This window comes from Sus scrofa, chromosome 7 (genome assembly GCF_054392235.1).
Source record: "Sus scrofa isolate SSC_HxYL_T2T_F1_AM1 chromosome 7, Sscrofa_HxYL_maternal_Yorkshire_Landrace_v2.0, whole genome shotgun sequence".
Taxonomy (NCBI): domain Eukaryota; kingdom Metazoa; phylum Chordata; class Mammalia; order Artiodactyla; family Suidae; genus Sus; species Sus scrofa.
The window spans coordinates 62,161,783-62,188,591 of NC_139389.1; the positions used below are offsets into that span (position 1 = coordinate 62,161,783).

The 26,809-nt window shown below is 53.7% G+C and overlaps 2 protein-coding genes across 21 annotated transcripts in view; both read left to right on the top strand.

Moving 5' to 3' along the window:
* RCCD1 (RCC1 domain containing 1) overlaps positions 1-7,508 on the top strand; it is a 35,919-nt gene extending 28,411 nt beyond the window's left edge. The window contains exon 7 of the mRNA XM_084968544.1: positions 7,334-7,508. Within this exon, the coding sequence (XP_084824670.1) occupies positions 7,334-7,374 (41 nt within the window). The 3' untranslated portion in view covers positions 7,375-7,508. The remainder of the gene's footprint in view (positions 1-7,333) is intronic.
* Positions 7,509-15,280: 7,772 nt separating this feature from the next.
* The window catches only part of UROC1 (urocanate hydratase 1), a 43,449-nt gene continuing 31,920 nt past the window's right edge, over positions 15,281-26,809 (top strand). For 2 of the 20 annotated variants that reach the window (XM_084966397.1, XM_084966389.1), the window contains exons 1-5: positions 15,281-15,717; positions 17,138-17,376; positions 20,105-20,255; positions 20,896-21,049; positions 21,497-21,805. Coding sequence is in view for 16 of the 20 variants with exons in the window: in XM_084966389.1 (XP_084822515.1) it covers positions 21,680-21,805 (126 nt within the window). In the remaining 4 variants the exon portion in view is untranslated. Of the gene's footprint in view, positions 15,718-17,137; positions 17,422-18,152; positions 18,412-18,787; positions 18,919-20,104; positions 20,256-20,895; positions 21,060-21,496; positions 21,806-23,099; positions 23,246-26,809 lie in introns of those variants that run through there. The other 18 variants (XM_084966399.1, XM_084966395.1, XM_084966398.1 and 15 more) reach the window with 16 other exon arrangements.

The following is a 26,809-nucleotide window of genomic DNA, read 5'->3' on the forward strand; positions in this document are numbered from 1 at the left end:
GTCCATGTGAACTTTTTCCCCAGGACCAAGTTCATGGAGGTTGACCAGTTTGTCCACATGGTTTTGGTCTCTCAGACCCAGTCTACTGGTGTTGACCAACTGTCCTCGCAGACTTGGTATACCAGACCCAGTCCGCACAGGTCAAACAGTTGTCTGAGTGGAATAGGTTTCTCGGAACCAGTCCACGGAGGTCGACCAGTTGTCCTTGTGGTTATGGTTTCAGTCCTGGTCTGCTTGGGTGGGCCAGTTGTCCACATGTACTTGGTCTCACGCTACCAGTCTGCAGGGGTACACCAGTTATCCGCATGCACTTGATCTCCCAGACCCTGTCTGCATGGGTTGACAAGTTGTCCATTTGCACTTAGTTTTCTGGACCAGAAGAGCAGGGATCGACCAGCTGTCTAAACAGAACTTGTCTCTCAAACCCGGTCTGCTGGTGTCAACAAGTTATCTGCGTGGGTTGAACAGTTATCCAGGTGGACTTGGTCTTCCAGAAATAGTCCACTGGGGTTAACCAGTCCTCCACGTGGTCTTGGACTCCTGGACCCACGTGGCATGGGTCAACCAGATGTCCATGTGCACTTTTTCTCCAGCACCCAGTCTGCAGAAGTCGACCAGTTGTCCATGTGTTATTGGTCTCTTGGACCTGGTCCACATGGATCAACAAGTTGTCCATGCAGATTTGGTTTCATGGACCCAGTCCATGTGGGTCAACAGTTTTCTTTTCTTTTCTTTTTTTTTTTTTGTCTTTTGCTATTTCTTGGGCCGCTCCCATGGCATATGGAGGTTCCCAGGCTAGGGGTCGAATCGGAGCTGTAGCCACTGGCCTACGCCAGAGCCACAGCAACGCGGGATCCGAGCCGCGTCTGCAACCTACACCACAGCTCACGGCAACGCCGGATTGTTAACCCACTGAGCAAGGGCAGGGACCGAACCCACAACCTCATGGTTCCTAATCGGATTCGTTAACCACTGCGCCACGACGGGAACTCCAGGGTCAACAGTTTTCTGCATGGACTTTTTCTCCTGAACCCATTCTACATTGGTCTACCAGTTATCCATGTGTACGTGGTCTCCAGGACCCAGTCTTCGGGGTCAACCAGTTGTCCATGCACACTTGGTTTCCAGGACCCATTCTGCCAGCTTCAACCAGTGGTCTACACAGACTTTTTCTCCAGGATCCATGCTGCAGAGGTTGACCAGTTGTCCAGACAGATGTTTTCTCCAGCACCTGTCCTGCAGTGGTTGACCAGATATCCATGCAGAGTTTTTCCCCAGGAACTGGTCCATGGGGATTGACCAGCTGTCTGCACTGTATATTGGTCTTTTGGACCTTGTCCGAGCGGGTCGACCAGTTGCTCGTGCCCTATTGGTCTCTCGGACCTGGTCTATACAGGAAGATTTATTGTTAGCATGGGCTTTTTCTCCAGGCCCGGGTCCAGGAATTTTGAACAGTTGCTCGTGCAGAATTGGTCTCTCATATCCAGTGGGTTAGTGATGACTAATTGTCCTCACAGATTTGATATCCTGAATCCATTCCTCATGGTTCAACCAGTTGTCAGATTTGGTCTCACGGGCCCGGCCCATGCAGGTCAACCAGTTGTTAGCACCGAATTAGTTTCCTGGACCCAGTGTACATGGGTCCACTATTTTCTGTGGGGATTTTTTCTTCCAGACAAAGTAGGTGGGGGGTCTGTTGTCCACGTGGACTTGCTTTCCCAGGCCCATACCATGCATGTCAACCATAATCTATACCAATTTTGTCTCCTGGACCCAGTCCACACGGTTTCACCCTTATCCAAATTCACTACGTTTCTAGGACCCATTCCACCACGGTCGACCAGATGTCCATGAGGACTTGGTCTCCTGGACCTAGTCCATGGGGGGTTGACAAGTTGCTAGCATGGAACTGGTCTCTTGGACCTGGTCCTCCAGGGTTGACCACCTGTCCTAGACCTGCTCTGCATGGATCCACCAGATATCTGTGTGTACTTTTTCCCTAGGAACATGTCCATAAATGTCAACCAGTTGTCCTTGTGGACTTGGTATCCCAGACATGGTCCTCATGGCTCAATGAGTTGTCTGGTTGGACTTGGTCTCCTGAACCTATTAAGCATGGGTCAACTGTTTTCCACTTGGACTTTTTCTACCAGACCAGGTCAGCAGGGGTCTACCAGTTGTCCAGAAGGATATGCTCTCCCAGACCCCATCTGGGCAGGTTGAGCAGTTGTGTGTGCCAACTTGTCTTCCCAGACCCATTCTGCTGGGGTCAACAAGTTAGCCAGGTGGACTTGGTCTCCTGGACCTAGTCTACCTGGGTCAACAAGTTGTTCATGTGGACTTTTTTTCCAAGACCTGGTCCATGGAGATCAACAAGTTGTCTGCATGGTCTTGGTCTCGCAGACCTAGTCCTCGGTGGTTGACATTTTTTCGTGAGGTCTTGGTCTCCCAGACTTTGTCTGCATGGGCTGACAAGTTGTCTGTGTGGATTTTTTTCCCAGGACCTGGTCTGTAGAGGTCAACCAGTTGCCCACGTGGTTTTGGTCTCTTAGACCTGGTCTGCCAATGTTGACCAGTTATTCTGAGCGGGTTCTCACAGTTTGACCACTTGTCTGGCCAGACTTGGTTCTTGGACCGAGTCCACACAGGTTGATCAGTTGTCTGCTCCAAATTGTTCTCCCAGATCTACTGTACATGGGTCGACTATTTTCCACACGGCCTTTTTCTCCCGTACCAGGTTGGCAGTGCGGAGGAGCTCTCCCAGACCTGGTCCATGCAGGTTGATGTTGACTGGTTATCCATGCCGACTTGGCCTCCTAGACATGGTCTGCCTGGGTTTACCAGTTGTCTACACACACTTGGTTTCCCAGACCTGTTCCACTGGGGTTGACTAGTTAGCTGCACAGACTTGGCCTCCCAGACTCCGTCTGTGGGGGTCGACAAATTGCTCACGCTGAATTGGTCTCTCAGACCTGGTCCTCTGGGGTCAACCAGTTATCTGGGTGGACGTGATATCCCAGACCTGCTCCATACCTGTTGACCAGATATATCTGTGCAGACTTTTTCCCCAGCACCAGGTCCATGGAGGTCAACCAGTTGTCCACGCAGGCTTGGTTTCCTGGACCAGTTGTCCAGTCTGTCCAGTTCTCATAGACCTTGTCTCTGTGGGTTGACCTGTTATCTGAACCAAATTGTCCCAGACCCAGTATGCATGAGTCAACTGTTTTCCACAGGGACTTCTTCTCCTGGACAAGGTAGGTGGGGGTTGTCCATGTGGCCTTGTTCTTGCAGACCCAGTCCACGTAGCTTGACCAGTTATCCGAACCTACTTGGCCCCCAGACCCAGTCCACATGGGTTGACCAGTTGTCCTCACGGACTCGGTCCCCTGGACCAAGTCTGCATGGGTTGAAATGTTGTCTGTGTGTACATTATTCAGGACCTGGTCTGTGGATTGACCAGTTTTCTGCACGGTCTTGGTCACACAGACCTGGTCCTTGGTGGTGGACATTTGTCCTCACGGTCTTTGTCTTTCTGACCCAGTCTACATGGGTCGTAAAGTTGTCCATGTGGACCTTTTCTCCCAGGACCTGATCCACGGAGGTCAACCAGTTTTCTGTGCAGTTGTGATCTCTTTGACCCACTCCACCAGTGTCGACCAATTGTCCTTGTGGACTTGGTCTCCCAGACCTGGTCCAAGCAAGTCAACCAGTTGTATGTGCCAACTTGGCCCCCCTGGACCTGGTCTGCGTGGGTTGACCAGTTGTCCACACACACTTAGTTTCCCAAACCTGTTCCACTGAGGTCAACCATTTGGCCACACAGAGTTGGTCTCCCAGACCCAGTGCATGTGAGTCTACCAGATGTCTGGCGGACTTGGTCTCCTGGATCCAGTCCATGGAGGTTGATAAGTTGATCATGTAGTATTGGTCTTTTGGACATGGGCCTCCAGGGTTCACCAGTTGTCTGGTCTGTGTGAGTCAACCAGTTATCTGTGCTGATGTGTCCTCCCAGACCCGTTCTGCCAGGGTCCACAAGTTGGCTGCTCTGCACCTGGTCTGCACCAGTCAATGAGTTGTCCATGTGGACTTTTTTTCCAGGACCTGATCCATGGAGGCTGCCCAGTTGTCTGGGTGGTTTTGGTCTCTCAGACAAGGTCTGCTGGTGTCAACCAATTGTCCTGGCCAACTTGGTATCCTGGACCCGTTTCACATGATTCCACCGGTTGTCCTGGTAGATGCTGTCTCCCAGACCTGCTCTGCATGGGTCGACCAGATATCTGTGCAGACATTTTCCCCAGGACCCTGTCTGTGGAGGCTGACCAGTTGCCCTTGTGGACTTGGTATCCCATACCCAGTTCTCGTGTTTTGACCAGTTGTCTGGTCAAACTTGGTCTCCTATTGGGAGGCATGTTTCTGCAATATTTTCTTAGCCTCTTTGCTTCCATTTTCTATGCTGAAAACTCCATCTTGTCCTGCTTTACTTTACCCCATATTCCTACTTGAAAAATAGTCATAGTGCTGGCAAATGACTTAAGCTTAAAAACAGAGACCTAAAGGCATAAGTTATTCATGTGGTCAGCTGAATGAGGACATAATGTGTTGGTCTAGGCACACCAGACCTGCGCAGATAGGCACGCCATTTACATAGCATGATATGTCCTCTTAAGAATAAGAGGAAGAATAAGAGGAAGGAGTTCCTATCGTGGCGCAGTGGTTAACGAATCCGACTAGGAACCATGAGGTTGCGGGTTCAATCCCTGTGATCCCTGGCCTTGCTCAGTGGGTTAAGGATCCGGCATTGCCATGAGCTGTGGTGTAGGTTGCAGATGCAGCTTGGATCCTATATTGCTGTGGCTCTGGTGTAGGCCAGTGGCTACAGCTCCAATTAGACCCCTGGCCTGGGAACCTCCATATGCCGCAGGAACCACTCAAGAAAAGGCAAAAAGACAAAAAGAAAAAGAAAAAAAAAGAATAAGAGGAAGATGAGCCTCATGGCCCCAAGGGGTTTATGAGGGGCCCTTAGTAGGATATACATTAGCAAGTAGAACCGAGGTGCAAACCTAGGCACAGAGGGGTCCTCTTAAAACACAGATGGCCTAGCCCACACCCAGGGGTTCTGGCCCAATACGTCTGGAGCGGGGCCCAAGAATCTGCATTTCTAGCAGTCCAGGAGCATGCTTTGAGAACCACTGAGTTGCAGCAGTGTCTGGTGGAGGCTGGCTGAATGAATCCATGCCAGCTGGACAGGCCTTGCCCTGGCCTCCAGAATCCTTTGTGTGCCTGAAGGCCACTGTCTAGGCTGCCTGCCATACCTGTGACAGCCTCAGGGCCTGCCTGTGTCTTGTGGGTCATCAGTGGTCCCAAGACTCGAACCTCTGTATCCTGGCAGATGGACAGGTCCCAGAAAGGCCACTGTCACCAGATGGGCTGGCAGGGAAGATAGCAACCCTGGCGAGCCCCTCAAAGTACGGGGTGACACGAGGAGCAAACCAAGGCACCTCTACTCCAGGGCCCCTCAACTCAGGAGCATGTGCCTTCTGGAAACAACAGTGCTTGCGTAGGACTCTCATTTCCTGGCCAGAACACAGCTCTCAGCAGAGTGGGTCCTACCAGACCCCAGGGGCCAGTGGGAGGGAGGCAGGAGGCCCAGAATAGCCTAGGCCAGTGATTGCGAGCTGGGCTGCCCTCACTCTGGGTCTAGCAGGATGAGCTAGGTGGGCCATGGAGGGGGACAGATGGGTCCAGGAGGGCCAAAGAGGGCTGCCTCGGCCATCCCTGGGCTGGCATACCTGGAGGCAGGGGCCCTGAGGGTCAAGTTACATCCTGAAATCTCCCATGGTCCAAGCCCCTCTCCTGCAACCTCCCAGGCCTCCCTGCCCAGGGCCCCTGGAGTATGTTAGGTGGTAACTGAGCACAATGAAAGGCAAAGTTGCAAGACAAAAAATAGCTGGAGAAACTGTTAAATTGTAACAACATAACTTGTACCTTCCCTGTTTCTTACTCCCTGGAGAGGTATGCTAAAAATAGAAACTATTCCTATATAAATAGCTGCTCCCTAAGCTGCAGGGATTCTGAGTGCTCTCTGCTCAGTGCTCTTAGGGGGGCCCCCTCTGTTGGTCAGTAACCCTGCTTGAGATCTCATTGCTTCCATCTCTGCCTCCTTCCCTCTCTGTTTCTAACAGAGTGGGCAGGCCCAGGACAGGGACACAGGCAGGGAGCAGGCAGACAAGAGATGCAGGGAAACAGCTGGTTGTTTGAAAGAGCTCAGAACCAAGCAGGTGTGAAGGGGCCAGAAGCAAAAGGGTGCGCTGCCCATGGTGTGGGGGTCCACTAAGCAGCCCAAACTCAAGAGCAGGCCCAGTGGCCAGTGTAAGGCCTACCCTGCACTTGGCTGGCAGATCCTGGGTGGCGCAGGCGTGGGCAGGAAGGCTGGGGAGCTGGGCAGGCTGTATGTGCTCACTGATACACCTACTCCTGGGGTGAGCACTGCTGTCCTATCCTATGCTAACAGTGTAGTGGGGAGGGGGAAGGGCCCTGCCAGAACAAAGGGAAGGCAACATGCAACATCAGCATGTGTGTGCAAGTGCAGTTCTGCAACAGAGTAACATAACCTGAACCCAAGGGTGCAAGCACATCTATAAGTGTCCACTCAGAAATTACAGAATGTATGTTACCTTATAAGGGGGAAAAACTGACCAAAGTGTAAAAGAAAAAAATGAGAGTTCCCGTTGTGGCACAGCGGAAACGAATCCGACTAGGAACCATGAGGTTGTGGGTTTGATCCCTGGCCTTGCTCAGTGGGTTAAGAATCTGGCATTGCTGTGGCTGTGGTGTAAGCTGGCAGCTACAGCTCTGATTAGACCCTTAGCCTGGGAACCTCCATATGCCACGGATGTGGCCCTAAAAAGACAAAAGACAAAAAAAAAAAAAAAAAAAGAAAATAGTGGAGGGTATTATTTTGGGGCTCAGCCTTTGGACATGAATCTGTTGAGCCAATGCTGGCATGAATAAATGCTGCTTCCCAGTAGAAAGGCCTCAGTGTCCTGTCTCCCTGTACATCAGTCCTGCAGCATTTCTTGGGGGCTCGTCCAGGATTTGGAGACCTCCTTTACACCTCCTTTGTCACCAGAGTACAACCCCTGGGATGCAGGGAGAGGTGACCTCCCCTGGCACCCTCAGACCGATTGATTTGTAGGGGATTAGCCCTCCCCGAACGCTGGGATGAAGACCCTGGGAACACAACGGAACCCAGTGAGGCCCTGGAACCAGCCAAGAGAGCACCGCCTATCAGACTGGTAAAAACCCAGGTTCAATTTGTTGTCCTGACCCTCAGAGGCAGAAGCGGAGCCTGATCACCTCCCAGAGCTGCCCTAGTAGTCTCACAGGAGTTCTCGTAGAGGAAACAGACGAAACCGCAGCTCTTAAGGCGCTGGGCGGCCAGTTGCAGATGTTGTGTGAATGCAAGTGAATGAGACGGACGATGGGAGAGTTCCAACTTGAGACCAGATGGGCCAAAGCAAGTGTTGAGTCCCCATCCGCAGGTCCGTGGTGGTCCTCGTATGGCTTATGGTGGCCCTGTATGGAGGGGTCCTGATGTTGGGGTTTATACAGTCCCACTGATGCTAAGAGGCACCTGAAATATCTCTCCTGGGAGAACAGCCAGAGATGGACAAGGCAATCGTTGACTACTTCCATTTCCCCTTCTCCTCCTTGGGTGTGCCTGCCGGCTTTTGGGGGAAGAAATGGGTGGACACCAAAGTAAACAAACCCCCCTAGAGTGTATGGTTAAAAAAAAATATTTTTCCCAAAGCAACAGAAATAAGAGCAAAAATAAACCCATGGGACCTAATCAAACTGAAAAGCTTTTGCACAGCAAAGGAAACAAAAAAGAAAACAAAAAGACAACTTACAGAATGGGAGAAAATAGTTCCAAACAATGCAATGGACAAGGGCTTAATCTCTAGAATATATAAGCAACTTACACAACTCAACAGCAAAAAAGCCAGTCACCCAATGGAAAAATGGGTGAAAGACCTGAATAGACTGTTCTCCAAGGAAGATATACAGATGGCCAACAAGCACATGAAAAAATGCTCAGCATCACTGATTATAAGAGAAATGCAAATCAAAACTACCATGAGATACCACCTCACACCAGTCAGAATGGCCATCATTAATAAGTCCACAAATAACAAGTGCTGGAGGGGTTGTGGTGAAAAGGGAACCCTCCTGCACTGCTGGTGGGAATGTAAACTGGTACAGCACTATGGAGAACAGTTTGGAGATAACTTCAGAAATCTATACATAGAACTTCCATATGACCCCACAATCCCACTCTTGGGCATATATTCGGACAAAAGTTTCCTTGAAAAAGACACATGCACCCGCATGTTCATTGCAGCACTATTCGCAATAGCCAAGACATGGAAACCCAAATGTTCATTGACAGATGATTGGATTCGGAAGATGTGGTATATATACACAATGGAATACTACTCAGCCATAAAAAAGAATGACATAATGCCATTTACAGCAACATGGATGGAACTAGAGACTCTCATACTGAGTGAAATAAGTCAGAAAGACAAAGACAAATACCATATGATATCACTTATAACTGGAATCTAATATCTAGCACAAATGAATATCTCCTCAAAAAAGAAAGTCATGGACTTGGAGAATAGACTTGTGGCTGCCTGGGGGGAGAGGGAGGGAGTGGGAGGGATCAGGAGCTTGGGGTTATTGGATACAACTTGGAATGGATTTATAATGAGATCCTGCTGTGTAGCATTGAGAACTATGTCTAGATACTTATATTGCAGCAGAATGAAGGGTGGAAAAAAAATGTATACATGTAAGTATAACTTGGCCTCCATGCTGTACAGTGAAAAAAAATTAGAAAAAATAAAAAAAAAAAAATTTTTTTTTTCAGGAGGAAATATTCAGGAGATTACAGTATTAAGTTGACTCCTGGAAAACTCTGGACATTCTTTGAGACAGATTCGTCTTTGTTTGGGGTGGACTGACCTTCCAAAGGGTCACTAGATAAAGAACTAGTTAGCAAAGTGTTTAGAGTCGTTATGGGCAACCCAGGGCACCCAGACCAGTTCTCTTGCATTGACTGCTGGCAAGACATTGTCCTTTCTCGGCCACCCTGGCTAAAAGCCTGTCTGGAAGAAAACTGTAAAATCATGATGGCTCAGATAGTAGCTCACTCAAAATGCCAACCAGAACCCAAAAAGCCCATGTTACCTGAGGAGCCAGAAGAAATTCCCACACTTTATGCACCATTGTACCCTCTGCTGCCACCCGCACTTCCAGCAGCCAAGGCTGTACTGGAGGCGGCTGCCTCCCCAGAGAGCAGACCCTCCCCTGACTCACTCATGACATTATCAGTAAGACTCTCTCGAGCCTCCAGTGTTAACCCTGTATACTCTAGCCAGAAGGCAACCAAAAGGCCAGGCCAGCAGGGACAGCCTCTCTCCACCACGGTGCCAGGGGGCCCTACAGATGCCACTGAGAAAGACTAGAGGGCCTACCTATTTTGATCAAGAGGGTCAAACTTGAGGAGGCCAATGTGTTTTTGTGTACCACCACTGACCTCAACTGGAAAAAGCATACTCCCTCCTACACTGAGAAGACTCAGCTATGATTGATCTAATGCAGTCCATCACTCATACCCACAAGCCTACATGGACTGATTGCTGTCAGCTTCTCCTGACTGTTTAGCACTAAAGAACAGGCACCGAATTACTCAGACAGCTTTAAAATGGTTAAAAAAAAAAAAAAAAATGCCCCAGCAGGGACAATAAATGCGCAGGCTTAGGCGCAGTGCCAGTTCCCTGAAGAATCCCCAGTGGAACCCTAATAAGGCCTGGGGATTTCAAATACTCCAATGCCACCAGGGGGCTCTTTTAAGCAACATATAAGAAAAAAAAAGGAAGAAAAAGGCTATAAACATGAGCCTCAGAAGTGCTCCGGGGACCTGAAAAGAGCCCAAGCCAATTTTATGAAAGGCTGTGAGAGGCATTCTGCCTCTATACCCACTTTGACCCAGAAGGAGCTGAAAACCAGCAGATGGCCAATGCAGCCGTCATGAGCCAGGCACAAGGGGACATCCGACACCGGCACCAGAAGTTAGAGGGCTTTACAGGTATGAATGCTAGTCAGGTGCTGGAGGTACCAACCAAAGGGTTTGTCAGCCATGACCAGGCAGCACTAAAGGCTGAAAACAAAAAAGAAAAAAAAAATGCAAACAAAGGGGGCGAGCCGACAGGCAGCTACCTTAGTGAAGCAAACAGAAGATTGCTTCACAGGGTGGAGGCTGAGGCCAGGGCCATAAAGGGGGACAACAAGGAGGACCGTCTCACCCAGGGCCAAAACTGGGGCAGAACCAATATGCCTACTGTCACCAGGAAGGCCACTGGAAAAATGAGTGCCCCCAATTTTCAGATGATTCCTGATCAGGCCTCAAACAGAGGGGAAGAGGTCAGGTGGTCCCGGGCAGATATCAGCCGGCCCAGCAGCCACATGGGGCCCCCAAAAATGATTTGTAGGGCTGGCTGCTGTGGGAAACTATGAGAAAAACTAAGACAGACTGGGCTCCATTCTGTTAGGCCCCCAAGAGCCTATGGTCCAAATAAATGCAGGGGGCCGGCCCATTGACTTCATGGTAGATACTGGGGCACAACACTTAGTGGTAACTCAGCCTATGGGCGCACTCTCACAGAGATGAGCCATCATCGTAGGGGCCACAGACAACCAAACACGGTGCCCCTTCCTGCTGCCTAGACCATGCACTTTGGGGGGACATAAAGTCATTCATGAATTTCTATACCTCCCCGACTGTCCTGTGACTTTGATGGGATGGGACCTGTTGGGAAAGCTAAAGGCCCAGATCTGCCAAGAAAAAGTTAAATACTGGAGTTCCCAGGTTCGATCCCTGGCCTTGCTCAGTGGGTTAAGGATCCGGTGTTGCCGTGAGCTGTGGTGTAGTTCGCAGATGCAGCTCGGATCCTGTGTTGCTGTGGCTGTGGTGTAGGCTATGATTAGACCCCTAGCCTGGGAACCTCCATATGCCGCGGAAGCTGCCTTAGAAAAGGCAAAAAAAAGCAGGCTGTCTGCTCAATCCTGGTCCTTCCACCCAACACCAGGTTCGGGAATTTCTCAGGGCCACAGGTTTCTACAGGATCTGGATACCCAATTTCTCCATTTTGACAAAACCCCTTTATGAGGCCACAAAGCGGGGAAAACGAGAATCTCTGTTGTGGGAATGAGTGAATTAAAGGGCTTCAAAGAAATTAAGCGAGTCCTCACCAATGTGCCTGACCTAGGACTCCCGTACATGGCCTAGCCTTTCTTCTTGTGCATGCACAAGCACCCTGGGGTCACAGTGGGGGTCTTAACTCAGATGCTGGGGTCATGGCGTCATCCACTGGCATATCTTTCCAAACAACCTGACTCTGTTGCCCAGGGATGGCCACCCTGCCTGTGGGCACTTGCAGCCACAACATTCTTAGTGTTGGAAGCTGATAAATTGACTATGGGACAAAAACTAACAGTCCAGGTGCCCCATTCGGTGCTGCCATTAATGGAATATCAGGGGCAATAGTGGCCGACCAATGCCCGGTTGGTCAAACCTCAGGGAATGTTATGTGAAAACCCACGCATTCGCCTGGAGGTGGTAAGGACCCGAAACCCTGCAACCCTGCTACTTGTCAGGCTAGGCCAGCCAGATCATGCTGTGATGAAGTCATGGATGAAATATTCTCCAGTTGGCTGGATTTCATGGACCAGCATTTGTGGCAAAAGTAGTACAACTGGTGGCAAAGGGATTAAAAATCATCTGGAAGTTGCACACAGCCTATTGGCCCCGAAGCTCGGGAAAGATAGAATGGATGAATCAGACTCTGAAACTGCAATTAAGCAAACTGTGCCAGAAGACGCACCTGCATTGGGGCCAGCTCTTGCCAGTAGCCTTGCTAAAAATTAGGTCCACCCACTAAACAGACTGGGTTTTCTCCTTATAAAATCCTCTATGGGTGCCCCCCCCCCCCAGTAAGGGTATAAGGGGCGACTTGAACTAGGGGACCTCACCCTGAGGCAGCAGATGCAGGCACTAGGTTCCACCCTGGCCACCCTCCATTGATGGGTTAGGAAATGATTACCTGTAAGCCTAATCACAGACACCCACCCCTTCAAGCCAGGGGGTGCTGTCTGGGTAAAAAGAATGGAATGTCCAGCCATTGAAACCTCTTTGGAGGGGCCAATTTACTGTCATTTTATCCACCCCTACTGCAATAAAGGTGGCAGCAGTGGCTCCTTGGATCCACCACAGCAGAGTAAAACCAGCATCATGAGGCTGGGAGTGCATCCCTGACTCTCTGACACCATGCAAGCTGACCATCTGAAAGAAGCAAGCTGTAGCTGCAGAGACCTGCGAGGACGACAGCCCTGCTCTGGAGGCTGACTAGTCTATGCATGGTGCAAGCTTGAGGAATTAGCCACAAGATGATGGGATAAATAGAGTGTGTCCATTCCTCATTTTGGTCCCCTTATGGTGAGGCACTGCCACCCCTTGTACCTGTCTGTTATTGTGGCCATTGTCCAAATCTTGGCCATAGGAATGGAAATGTGGCTGATTGGAAATGTGGCAAAAAGTTCCTGCCCGTGCTCTGCTTCATCTTCTGGCTGAGATGTTTTGTTGTTATTGGTTGCTTCTGGTCTGGGCCCCTTTTGCCCCTCCTGTAGACTCAAATTCCACACCTTTGAATAAGTGTATGGGGAAGATTTGGTATTGAGGGAAGTTTGGATTGTCCTTCACCCCCTATGCCTAGCAACTAGCTGCTGGTTATTGAGGCACTGCTCCCACCCTTTGCACACATAATGGTGAAAGATATTGGATGGGATGGATAAAGACAAAATACCCAGAGGGCCACACTTGCCAGGGCCCGAAGAGAAGGGGTACAGAGGCTTGGGCCTGTTGGACATACGACAGACATTGGGGCATGTCTAATGGAGGGGGAATTCAGGATCATGCCCAGGCCCAGCTAACCAGAGAAACTTTGCAAAGGATAAAACAACAGGCAACAGGCAGGCCCAAGGCCCCCACAACCGGGGTCCAGCCCAGTCTGTGACCAACTCAGGAAGGACCTGGGTCCAGACTAGGACTTCCCTACCCTAGAGAAGAACCTTTTCATTGACCTAGTTAAAAGGATTGCCCATGAGTTCAATGTCACTGAGTGTTGTGTCTGTGGAGGGGCCCTTATGAGTGAAGAATGGCCTTGGAAGGAGACCAGTCTAGATGCACTCCATTTACTCCAATGGAATCATTCCATAACAGAGAGAGAAAACAACCAGCCCCAAAACTGGGTCTTGGCCTCAGAGGTGATTGGAGAAGAGTGCATTAGTAGAACAAGTCCCGGTTATAGACAATGGGTAGGAGGAACTCCATGCAAAAGAAGGCTTTCTTGGGACTCTACCAGTTTTGAGTGGTGGCCAAACACTCCTACCTGGCATTGGGCCCTGGCCTCTGTGGTTAATACCTCCCAGTGTCAATCTTCTCCCTACTAGGCCATAGTCAATTGTACTATACATGCTAAGGAGGAGGCCAATCCATTCCATGGCATACCTGAAATTAGTAAATACTGGGACACCCTTACTCTTAGTGACCCCAAGCACTGGAGGGCACCTGATGGACTGTTTTGGATATGTGGAAAAAGAGCATATACACAACTCCCCACTCAATGGAAAGGGAGCTACACCATTGGAATAATCCAACCTGGATTTTTCCTCCTGCCTAACCAGAAGGGAGGAAAAATTAGGGGTTCCCCTTTATCAGAGCCTAAAGGTTAAGACCAGAAGGAGTCCTATGATAGGAGGACAACAAATATGGGGAAAAAAAGAGTGGCCACCCTGGAGAATTATTCGGATATGTGGTTCAGCCACTTGGGCACAAGATGGGAGTTGGGGCTACTGAACCCCTACATATATGCTCAATTGAATCATCAGGTAACAGGTGGTACTGGAAATTATTACTAACCAAATAGCCACGGCCCTGGAACTCATGACAAAACAACAATCACAAGTGCATATAGCTATACAGAACCTCCTAGCCTTAGATTACCTATTAGCAGAAGAAGGAGGAGTATGTGGAAAATTTAATCGATCCATCTGCTGCCTCCAGATAGACGACAATGGCCACATAACCACAAACATCAGAAAAGTGGCTAATGCCCCCATACAGACTGGGGAGGGCTGGAACCCCAGGGAGCTATTCGGGGGATGGTTTTCAACCTTTGGGGGATTCAAAACTCTCATAGGTATTGTGCTCATGATTGTGGGATGCTGGCTGATCTTACCCTGTCTGGCTCCTCTAGTTATAAGATCTGTCTCTGGTCTCATTGAGACCCTGATCAACAGGAAGACGGCCACACATGTGATGATGCTGTGGAAATACAAACCCCTAGCCCGAGATGATGCTCTTTGACCCTGAGAAAGGGATCAGAGCATCGGGGGTGGGGGTGGGGGAATGTAGTGGGGAGGGGGAGGGGGAGGGGGAGGGCCCTCCCAGAACAAAGGGAAGGCAGCACGCAACATCAGCACCTGTGTACGCATGTGCAGTTCTGCAACAATGTAGCATAACCTGTATCCATGGGCGCAAGTGCGTCTATAACTGCCCCCCCCACAAATTACAGAATATATGTTACCTTATAAGGGGGACAAAGGGACTTAGATGTAACAGAAAAAAGACTAACGGGGGTATATAAGGTGACACCCCACTGCGTTCGGGGCTCAGCCTTTGGATCTGAATCTGCTGAGCCAGTGCCGGCATGAATAAATGCTACTTCCTGGCAAAAAGGCCTCAGAGTCCTGTCTCCCTGTACGTAAGTCCTGCAACAACAGTAGGATAACGCCTATTGTTATCCCCAGTGAGAGATGGGAAAATTGAAGCTCAAAGAAGCAAAGAAACATGCTGTGGCCTCACAGCAAGGGAGGGCCAGAAACAGGCTTGAGCCCAGACCACGGCCTCTTGGTCTCCTACTTGCCCTGCATGTGAGCCCACCCGGCCTCACTGTTCCACAGGCCACATGGGGACACCAAGAACAGAGAAACTGACAAAGGGTCCTTGGCACGCCCACCCTAAGGGGCTGTACCGCTCCAGGGAAACTCTGCCCAGTGACCCCCTGGCCAGTGAGCAGAGGTTATGACACACGTTGTGTGGTTAATAAGTTCTAGCTGGGCTGGTGACACAAGATCAGACCAGTCAGACCAGCTGCCTGGCCATTCAGTCTCCTGGGGACCTGGTGGCCCCGGGTCAGGGACGTTTCCACTGGTGACCAAGCCTTTGGCAAGCAAAAGCCCTCCTGCCTCATTTTCTTTTTTTCTTGTCTTTTTGTGTTTTTCTTGAGCTGCTCCCATGGCATATGGAGGTTCCCAGGCTAGGGGTCGAATCGGAGCTGTAGCCACCAGCCTATGCCACAGCCACAGCAACGTGGGATCCGAGCCGCGTCTGCGACCCACACCACAGCTCACGGCAACGCTGGATCCTTAACCCACTGAGAAAGGCCAGGGATCGAACTTGCAACCTCATGGTTCTTGGTTGGATTCGTTAACCACTGCGCCACAACAGGAACTCCCCTCCTGCCTCATTTTCATCTTCACAAGAGGACCTCTCCCCCTGTCTTCGCTCCACAACCCCCGTGGGACCCTGACCGGGTAGGTCACTCCCGCTGAAGCCCTGGCGGCTCTGCCGGGACAGTCACAGGCTTTTCCCCCTCTGCCGTGGTGATGGTAAAGCCCACGTGGCATCCTGCTGGCTCACGGCCTGTCCCCATCCCCAGGGCCCCCAGGTGCGCCCCCACCCTTCCCGTGTACTTCAGCTCCGGCCCCCAGCGTTCTGCTGGCTGGGAACACATTAAGTGCCTCCAGTTCAGGGACTTTGCATTGACCCCTGCATGGATGAGCCTGCAGAAACCTCAACTTTAGGGTCAGCTCTTCTCATTGTTCAGATCTCAACACAAATGTCCCTTCAGAAAGAGGGCCTGGTCAGTGAACTGCCTCCGTCAGCTTACTCCCAGCTCATCACTGCTGAGATGGTGTGTGGGCCGATGTGTGGCTGGTCGGCCCTGTAAGGAGGGGCCTGTCTTGTTTTCTCATAAGCGCTGTGTGTCACCTAGTGTCTGGGAATACCTACTTCAAGATCGACGGCCCTTCCTAGCCACTGCCCACTGCCTTCCAACTGGGGTCACCCCGCTGGGCCACACAGATGCTGAGGGCCCTGTTGAGGCCGTATCCCAAGGCCCTGGACAGAGGGTCCCCTTTTTGCCCAGCTGTGCGCCTCCCCCCTCCCCAGCAGTTGGCACAGCCTCATTGGTTCCAGAAGCATGGTTCTGGGAAGCAGAGGAAAGGCCCATCGCCACCTGGGGCCGGGGAAGCAGGGCTCTAGAGGGGCTGCGAGACCAGACGCAGTGAGGTGGGATAGTTGTTGCTGGGGGGCGTTCACGAGGCCAGTGGGCCCAGGTGCGCCTGCCCTGGGCAAAGGCCAAGAAGAGGGGTGGGGGGCACCCCCCTCAACTGGCAGACGGACAAAGGACAGATGGTGACAAGGACTTTGGTTAGATTCCTGTCTCTCAAACCTCCGTAGAGGGGGTGGCAGGAAAGACCTGTCCAGCAGGGGAGAACAGGTCACATGCAGCTTCCTTCTGTACAGGCCCTCCCCTGCACCTGCAATGCACACCCCCACAGCTGGGGCTGAGCCCTGGGGGCCTGGAGCCACTGTGCCTACCCGATCCCAGGTCCATGAGAGAGCGGGTGGACAGAGTGTCATGACCACAGATGCTAGGACTACAGCCCACACTGTGACCGGGGAAACTGCTCAGCTAAGTCATGGGAGCTGTCTCTAGATGTGGAGGGGACAGTGTGAGCAGCAGAGTGACTGGGAAGAGCACTGAGGTGGCCTCCCCTGCCTGGCTCACCAGGACCCCAGCGATTTCCCAAGGGCAGAAGAAGCCCCTCAACCACAGGATTCAGAGGCATCTTAGGGTAACTCCATCTTCCCAGAAGCCCTGTTTAAAGAAGAACCTGAGCTGCGTGTGTTATATATTTATTTTATTTTATTTGCCTTTTGTCTTTTTAGGGCCACACCTGTGGCATGTTGGTTCCCAGACTAGGGGTCTAATCGGAGCTGTTGCCACCGGCCTACACCACAGCTGCAGCAATGCCAGATCCTTAATCCACTGAGCGAGGCCAGGGATGGAACTCACAATCTTATGGTTCCTAGTTGGATTTGTTTCTGCTGCACCATGGAACTCCAGCAGTGCATTTTATAGATGGGAGTACAGAGGCCTGAAAGGGTCGGGCCAGCTCGCCCAGCAGGTGAGGCTGTGGAGGGACCCTTATCCATCAACCCAGACCAGCCAGGTGGGTCAGGGCTGCCCTAAAACAAGCCTCACCTCACCCCGTGGGCCACCCTGACCTCATGTCCAGGTCCCCTCCCACCCCAAGCACAGGGACTTCCTCCCTGGGCTCTGTCTACTTGGTCTCCAAGGCAGGACTCCAGGGATTCTCAAAGACCCCACAGGGGTTAGGGGAGGAGATGCAGGACCCCCACCTAGCCCAGGGACTGGACCTCACACCTGCCTGCCCTGATCGCCCGGTAGTGGGGGGTTGGGTGTGGGGGTGAGGCGGCGCCTGCTGGGGACCAGGCAGGCTGGTGAGGGCGAATCGGCTGGCCTCCTCCAGGATGCCCAGCTCCCACCTGGGCCAGCGAGTTGGCCTGGCAGTGGTCCAGGGCGCAAAGGGTGGAGACTGGCTGGAGGCAGCCCTGTCCCAGGCGCGACTCCACCCTCTTCCGCTCCCCCCACGCCCTGGGGGGCGCTGTCCTCCTGCATGGCCAAGAAGCCAGGTTTACAGAAGCCTGTGGGTGGGTCGGGGGAGCACAGTGTCCTCTGTTTTTTCCCTGCCTTACGAGCCAGGGGTCCAAGGGCTGGCTCGGGGGAGGGGCCGCCTGTCCTGTACATGACTCCCCAGGACCCCTCATCCTCAGAATCATGCCCAAGGGCCTTCCTCAGTGCAAGTCCACGGTGTGGCCTTGTTTTCCACGCGGGGTGGGGTTGCGGTCTCCAGTCCTGCCTGACTCCTGGCTCTTGCAGGTCTCCACCAGACTCGGGGAGGTGAGTGGGGTCTCAGTTCAGCCTCTGGCATCAGACACTTGTGCCTCCTCTGGTCCCCCCACAACTGCTCCAGACTCCCTGGAACATTTGCAACTCACTGCTGACCCTGAGTGGCAGTCCAGAGAGACTCACGCTCAGCTCCCTGTGGCCTGGGGAGACCCAACCTGACCTCAGGGTCTTGCCTTCCAGAAGTTGGGCTTGCAGGGCACCTGAGGGGCAGCTGCTGCTGTGTGAGCAGGTGTGTGTGTGTACGTGTTTGCATGCTTGAGCCCACACTGACAAGCTGTTGGTGGAAAGGGTACATTTTGACACTACTTTTAAAGAATTTGATGATTCCAATCCTGCTGGTGCCATTTACCTGCTGGGTGAGATCAGTAAAGTTGCCCAACCTCTCTTTGCCCCAGTTCTCTGTGCAGAGGGGTAGAACTAAGACACACTTGATGGTGCCATGGGAACTGAATGAGACACAGGAGATGTTTGGGCAGGTGAAGGTGATTAATGTAGGTGATTAGTTCATTTTTACAGTTACTGCTTGTTTCCAGCAAGTGACTCTGGTTTCCCTTAAGACAGTGATATAAAAAGTACTTCCCATTATGTTTATTTTCTTTTTAAAGAAGAATATTAAGTAAATAATCATTCGACTGACGTAAAGATATGGCTCCAAAAGCTGACGATACATCATAAATGGCAGAGTCGTGAGAAACAGCTACTGCTAAACTAGGAGCTCCTTATTATGACTTTCCAGGTAACCTGGATAGAGCCTTGGGGGAGCATCCAGTTTACCCCCAGAATGGCCTCCAGGCAGGGCTGTTGCTGCTCTGGGCCCAGGACCAGGATTCCCGGTTACCCACACCCAGAGCGGCCCCAAACTCCCCTATACCTGCTTTAGGACTGGCCATCTCCGTGGAGTCTCAGCCCCCAGTGTCCTTGCTCAGGAGTTTTTGTCCCTGTGCTGCTACCTGGTGGCCAAAGATGAGGACAACATCTCAACCCAACTGCGGCCAGGAAATTCCCTAGAGGCCCAGGGTGGGGAAGTCCTGGGGTGGGAGGGGGAGTATGCCTCCCCAGAGGCCCAGGGCCTCAGGAGCTGCCCCGGAAGATGCCACCAGCAGCCTCTGCCCTCTCTCGGGGGGCCTCACATGCATTCACTCACTCATTCAGCAGACGCCAGGTACCCACCTGTGTGAGGCTCTCTGCCCTCATGGGGTTACATGACAGGTAGCAGAGGTCATAGAAGGAGTGAACAGGTCTGATCATGGCAGGTGGTAAACCAGCGATGAAGAAAACAAAGGTGGAGGAGCTCCCGTTGTGGCTCAGTGGTTAAGAATCCGACTAGGAACCATGAGGTTGCAGGTTCGATCCCTGGCCTTGCTCAGTGGGTTAAGGATCCGGCATTGCCGTGAGCTGTGGTGTAGGTCGCAGATGCGGCTCGGATTCCGAGTTGCTGTGGCTCTGGCGTAGGCTGGCCGCTACAGCTCTGATTCGACCCCTAGCCTGGTGAACCTCCATATGCTGCAGGAGCAGCTCAAGAAAAAGACAAAAAGACCAAAAAAAAAAAAAAAAAAAAAAAAAAGTGGAGAGAGGGAGGTGGGCAGGCCGGCCCCGGGAGATGCCAGTAGCTGAGGTGAGACGGGCGGAGCTGTGGGAGAAACAGCCCTTGCGGAGGTGAGGCCCTTCTGGTAGCTGTTGCCAAGTAACAAGCTGCCGGACAATTTAGGCTTCAAACAAACCGTTAATGTTTGCTTGCAGTTTTGTGGTGAGGAATTGTGGCGGGAGCTCTATTGGGTGCCTCCCTCTGGGGGCCACCTGCCTCTGTGTCAGGCTGGCCGTCCCGATGGCCCCATAGCACCTCTGCTCATCACGCCCAGCCTGGGGTCCTGGGTCCTGGGGTTGCTCCCGCAGAGCCTCAGGCTGCCTTCTCTTGATTCCAGGAAACACTAATTCTATCCCAGATGGAGTTTGGGGGCCACACCTCAGCCACACTCAGAGAAGCCCCCAAGTGAGGATTTGCCCATGTGTTTCAAATCTGGGTGGACGTGGAGATGCATGTGCTCCTTGAGTGGGCAGACAGGTGGATCCGAGGTGGGCTATGGGAGAGGCTGGAGAGGCAGATGGGGCGTCTGGTCCCAGCTGGTCTTGGGCCACACCCCTGGGCGTGGGCTGTCCTAAGAGCCTGCAGCTGTGCTGCTGGAGGGTCGAGGAGGGTGTGGGGACAAGAGGGGGATGGTGTGGGGACAAGAGGGGGATGGGGTGGGGACTAAGAGGGGGGGATGGGGGGACCAGAGGGGGTGCTGCCTCTGGGAGAGATTAAGTGCATGGACCAGGGTGGGGTGGTCTCAGGGTCCAAGTTATATTTTGAAAGTAGAGGGGTCAGATGTCAGGGTGCCTCAGAAGGCCCCAGGGGAGCGGGTAGAAGGACTGGAGGGGAAGCTGGTACTGGGTTGATGGTCCGAGGGACGGAAGTCCTGCCTGGCTTGGGAAGGTCAGGGGGCTTGCTGGTGACACAGTAAAGATCGGGGCCCAGTGTGTGCCTGGATGGGGGTGCCAGGTGGGCAGGGCCAGGTTCTGCAGTGCTGGCCTGTGGTGCTAGGATGGGGCAGCTGAGGCCCAGGTGCCACCCACATGGCCAGGAAGTGGCTGCCCTAGAGCTGCAGCATCCTGGGTGTGAGCCCAGCTCAGCTGCTGGCTGCCAACCCGTGGTCCTGGGCCCATCCTGATCCAGGGGGATGCGAGAGGCCCAGTAGGGTCTGCACTTGACCAGGTGACAGCAGCTGACACCGCCTGGCCTTTATTCTGTGAGCATGGTGTGCCATCCAGGGCACCATCAGCCAGCACCGTGGGGTCCACCATCCCATTTCATGGGTGTGGAAACTAAGGTAAAGGGAGGTGAGGGGCTTGCCCAAGACCACACTGTGAGTCCTGGTGAAGCTGGGGCCGGGCCCCTTGGCACCTCGCTTGGCACCTCCCTCGGCTTGTTAGTAGGCGGGGGTGGGCATCTCCAGGGCCCCTGCAGAGATTTGTGGGCAGGGCTGGTTTGCCTGCCACTGCACATCTATCACACAGGTGGAGGGGGGAGGACACAGGGGTACCACACTGGACCAGGGTCACTATTGCTGGTCCCTCGTCATCAAGATGCAGTCCCACCTCACCTGCCCACGTAACTGTGACTGTGCCACAAGACCGCAGGGCAAACCCCTATGCTACATCCTAGAAGACAGAGCCCCTTGGGGCTGCACATCACTGAGGGACAGATAGCCCCTCACCCAGGGTCCTAGTGGAAAGCCAGCCTCTCCCCCCCGCCCCCAAACCCTGCCCTCCCTAAGTCAACTGCAGGTGGCAGCCTGAGTCATGACCCCTTGACCTCTGCCCTGCCCCTTCCGGAGGCCTGGGGCCAATGAGGGGCTGGAGGAGGTGGCCCTGGAGCCAGAGTAGCCCGCCCAGCTGGACCTGGAGCCCTGTCTCCCTCTGGCCTCCGAAGAGCCGCTCCGCCTGGGTCTCCTGCAGACATGTGCAGCCTGCGCGCACTGTGCTCTGGCCTGCCCCTGCGGCCGCTCCCAGAGAACCGAGGGCGCTGTGCTGGGGTGCCCCACGCCCCGGTCCGGACCCCAGGCCTCAGCCCCACAGAGGAACAGGTAAGAGGCTGGGCCCTATCCCTGCTGGGCCTCGGGTCTGGGTGGGCAGCTCCCCCTTCCTGCTCTCTCGCGGGAATTGCAGCCCCCTTTCAGCCCTGACCCTGGCCTCCAGTAGCGCCCCAGGGTCACCACAAGATGGGAACCATCACGCCAGGGGCCCAAGCTCCCTCCCCAGCAGCCACCTTGTGGTATAGGACTCCCCAGACTTACTGGCTTGGAGGGACCCTGAGGCTCAAGGTCACCCAGCTAGGAAGTGGGGCCTAGGCTGCCTTCAGCTTGAGCAGGAGTCAGGGGTCAGAGGTGAGCACAGGAGCCAGATACTACCCCCCACCCCACCCCCGGCTCTGCCCAGCTAGTCCCTCCCCATCTCCCTGAGTTTGCAGCCAGCCTGGAGCCCTGCAGAGGCAGGTGGTGCTGGTGGGAGCTGGCCAGGTGCCCCCGCCTGCAGGAGACCAGCTGGCACCAGGCAGGTTGCTGACCATCACCCTGGGCGTTGGGTTGAAAATAATTAAACATGGGGAGTTCCCCCTGTGTCACAGCAGGTTAAGGATTCTGCGTGGTCTCTGCAGCGGCTCAGGTCCCTGCTGAGGCGGGGGTTTAGTCCCTGCCCCGGGAACTTCTATCTGCTGTGAGTGTTTTTTGCTGTTATTGTTTTTTTTTTTTTTTGTCTTTTTGCCTTTTTCTAGAGCCACTCCTGTGGCATATGGAGGTTCCCAGGCTAGGGGTCTAATTGGAGCTGTAGCCACCGGCCTGCGCCAGAGCCACAGCAACATGGGATCCGAGCCACATCTGTGACCTACACCACAGCTCACGGCAATGCCGGATCCTTAACCCACTGAGCAAGGCCAGGGATTGAACCTGCAACCTCATGATTCCTAGTCGGATTCGTTAACCACTGTGCCATGACGGGAACTCCTGCAAGTGTTATTAATAACAATAACAACACAGGTGTGCAGCTGAGGGACTGGAATAGAGCAGGACCCCTGCCAAAGAAATGGCTTTATTGAGTTTTCCTTTTCTAAAGATTACCTGAGAGCTTCAGGAAGAGTGGGGAAGAGTAGAAAGTGAGCACTGCTCAGATGGAGACCTGCCCTTCCTGCTGACCTTGCACCAGCGCTGCTCACACAGGAGGGAGGGGCAGGGGGCGGGTGGCACGGTGGAGGGGTGGGGCCCTCCACCCATCTGGCCCAGCTCCACCTGGTCAAGCAGAGGGGCGTGTCCACCCCTGGTCACTGTCTTGCTGGTGCCAAGGCCTTGACCATCGGCCGTGGGGACCCAGAGGGCTCTGCCACCTGCGCATCCGGGGCACACCCTGATGGCTGGGTGATGTGAGGGCGCGGAGGACGTGGGCTGGGAGGAGGGGTAACTGTGTCTGGGGAGTTGGAGCTGTTGAAGGGGCTGAATCTTGGGGCAGGAGCAGCAATTGGGGTCTGCACTTAGGTGAGTGTTGAGCTCTGCCACCTACCCCCCACCCCCCTGGCTGATTTTTGGTCTTTGACCAGTTCCTGACACTGAGCTCCTGTTCATGGGTGATAGAGACCCCTCTGGGTGGCTCCTGGTGGCAGCTGGTCACCAAAAAGACCAAGCTTTAAGCCCCACTGCCCCCGCCGCTACTGCCCCTAGAGGGCAGAGGGATTGGAAGTGGAGTTAATGATGATCCTGGCCACGTGAGGAAGCCCCCCAAACCCTCCCTGCCACTTGGGAGAACATCTGGGGGCTGCAGGTGCCCCCACCCTCCCACCCCTGTCCTCTTCACCTGGCTGCAGGCCTGTCCCTCATCAAGGCTTTATTACGTTCCAAGCCATGCTCCAGGAGCCGACCTAGCAAATGCTCACACCTGAGGAGGGGCATGGGACCCCCATTTCTACCTGTTTGGGGAGGCACCTGTAACAACCTGGGGGTGTGTGACAGCAACAGAAGTGGAGGTGTCTGTCGTACTGAGCCCTGAACCTGTGGGGGGATCTGGGCTGGCTCAATGCCAATGGCAGAGCTGGACTGAACTGTAGGGCAGCAGCAGGGGTCAGACACTGGTTGGTCAATGTCGGAGGAACCCATGTCCTGTCCCAGGAGTGACCAGCCTGAGGCCATGCTGTCCTGAGGAGAAGCAGAAGGCCTCTGGCTGGTCAGTCCCAAAGCCGGGGGTAGTAGCTTCCTCGCAGCTGGCTTTGCACTCTCCTTTGGCTCATGTTCTGTTTTATTTCAACGTTGCTTTGAATTTTGTTTTTGTTTTTGTTTTTGATTTTTAGGGCCGCACCTGCAGCATATGGAGTTTTCCAGGTAGGGGTCTAATCAGAGCTAAAGCTGGCAGCCTATGCCACAGCCACAGCAATGCCAGATCCAAGCTGAGTCTGTGACCTCCACCACAGCTCATGGCAACACTGGATCCTTAACCCAGTGAGCGAGGCCAGGATTGAATTGCAACCTCATGGTTCCTAGTGGGATTTGTTTCCACTGCACCACGACGGGAACTCCGTGCTTTGAATTTTGATATGAGTTGTTGAAGGTTATTTTAAGGAATAACACATCAGGTGTTACGAGGTTTTGTCATTTTGGGGCGTCTCTGTCCAGAGGCATCCTGTGTGCACACAGGGTGCACATGTCCTCCTTCAAAGTCAGCGGGAGCTCTCGGTTCATGCTGCTGTGGTCGAGGCCATCTGTTCTTTGAACTGGGGTGGTAATCTGTGGTGTGGATGCACAGATGTTCCCCCACTCTTTGTCCTCTCAGTGGGCTCTCTGTTTGAGTCAGAGTACAGTCAGGCTGTCACATTCCCGTCCCTGTCCCCCGAGCCAACAAGGACTGTGTCTGTCTATGTGCAGAGGCATGTTCGCCTCCCATCAAGAGGGGTTAGAAACCCCTCCAGCGATCCCCTCCCTCATGTGCAGCTTTTCTTGCAATATTTCCCCGCCCCATGGGCTGAGCTGGACCCCAGACCCCAGACCTGCAGGCCTCCCATCACTACCTGTGTTTCCTGAGGGCCAGGCTGTCTGGTTCCCTCTGTGTCTCTGTGATGCCAGAGCTGTTTGTTGAATGAGTGAACAAGACTAGGTGCTAAGTACTCAAACCAACACCCTCCAAGGGTTCAGTGGGCCAGAGAAACCTAGGAAGGCTTCCTGGAGGGGTGGTCTTGGCAACATAGGCAAGGTTCCCAGACTGGGAAATCTGAGAGGGAGGTCTTTTGGAGACTGGGGGGGGGCGGTGGGTGAAGGTGCAGAGACGGACCTGTGTGAGTACGCTGGGGTGGAGGACTCCCACGGGGGCTCCATTGGGCACAGACCTGGGAGAGCCTGAGTGTGGAGGGGCCTGGGCGCCAGCCAGCCTGCACTCCTTCCATCCTGAGCAGGGGCGTGGGGTGGCAGCGCTTCTACAGAGCTAGGCCAGCAGGGTGGGCAGAGGTGTTGGGCTGGCAGAAGGCCGCCAGTGTGGGAAGGGTCACTCTGTTGGCCTCCCCCCCTCCCGCCCCCTGTGAGTGCCAGATGCCATGCTGAGCACATGGACACAGCGGGTCCCCAGGGCAGCCCTGTGAGGCAGGGAGGGGCCCTCTGCTCATCTTAAAGAAGTGGAGACTGACGTTCAGAGAGGGGGGGGGGGCGTGTGTGTAGCAGACCCTCTGGTTCACACTGAGCACGGGAACTGGGTGCTGAGGCAGTGGCCACGGAGAGGCCCCCAATGCCAGCAGCCGGGGACCCCAGGAGTCTGGCTCCAGTAAAGACAAGGCCAGAGGGTGCAAGGGATTCCAACGAGGCCAAACCTATCAGATTGTGGCCTGCTTGTTTTGGGAGAAGTGGTGATTGTAAAAGCTTTCAGATTCGCCCCACCCCCAGCTCACCTCCAGGTCATAGTCCAGGTCAAATTCCCTCCCTCCCCCCCTCTCGGCCCCCTCCCTCCCTCTCTCTCTTCCTCCCCCCTTCCTGTCTCCCCGCCCCAGGAACACACAGCCCTGTGCTGTGAGCTACTCCAGGGCACAGGCTGTTGTCCTGTGTGATGTGATCAGGCACCAAGCAGGACAGGGTTGTTTGTGTGCAAAGTGACATTTTCCTGACGCAGGACTCTCAGTGTCTGCCGAGTTCCCCTAAGGCTGCTGTAAGAAGTCCCCATGAAGGCAGGGGCTTTAAAGCAGCCCACTCACATTCTCTTAGGATTCTGGGTGTTGGAAATCCGAAATGGGCTTCACGGGCCGAAAGCAGGAAATTCAGTGCCCATGCCAGGGCGTTGGGGCCATTCTGTCCCTTGGCTCTGTCACTGAGGCTCTCAGTGGGGGCACAACATCGCAGAACAGATTGTCCTTCTTTATGTCTGCACGTTCTCAAAGTTCACCCTGCGCTCAGCAGCGTGACAGGCCCCAGGTGAGGCCCGGGGGTCCCTCTCCTCCCACCCCAGCTGGGCAGGGGAGCGCCAGGTGTGGATCCCTCTCCCTGCCTGGCCATCTGCTGGGAAGGATGCGGGTGGTCAGCGCGGACTAGATGCGCAGGACCATCTCGAGGCTCAGAGTCCTTACTTCAATCACCTCTGCCAAGTCTCCTTTGATGTGTAAGGTGACCCTGCGGGGGGCAGGGCATGGACATCTGTGGGGGCTGTTATCCTGCCCACCATGCTTCAGGCAGCCAGACTTGGCAGCCCAGGCTGAACACGGGACTTTCGTGAACTAATCCCCTGACCCTAAGGGTACAGACCACGAGCTCAGATCCTTATGCCTATTAAAGCAAGGTGGGGGGAGGTGGAGGCATTTTCTAGAACATTCTGTGCAGTTATGTGCCTGGAGTACATCTGATTTTGCCAATCAGAGCCCACTAGTAACTTACATACATTATACGATTAACAAACAGGCCACAGCCTCACCTGTGAAAATCTACATGCTGTGTGAGAGACCCTGGGTATAAACTGGGCAGAGGAGCTGAAGTGGAGGCTTCTGGCGGAGTGTGGGGGCACGGGGCGGGGGGGTGGAGGGGGATTCCCGAGACCCCCCCATTGGCTCTTCCTGGCATGAAAGATCTTTGAACAGAAAC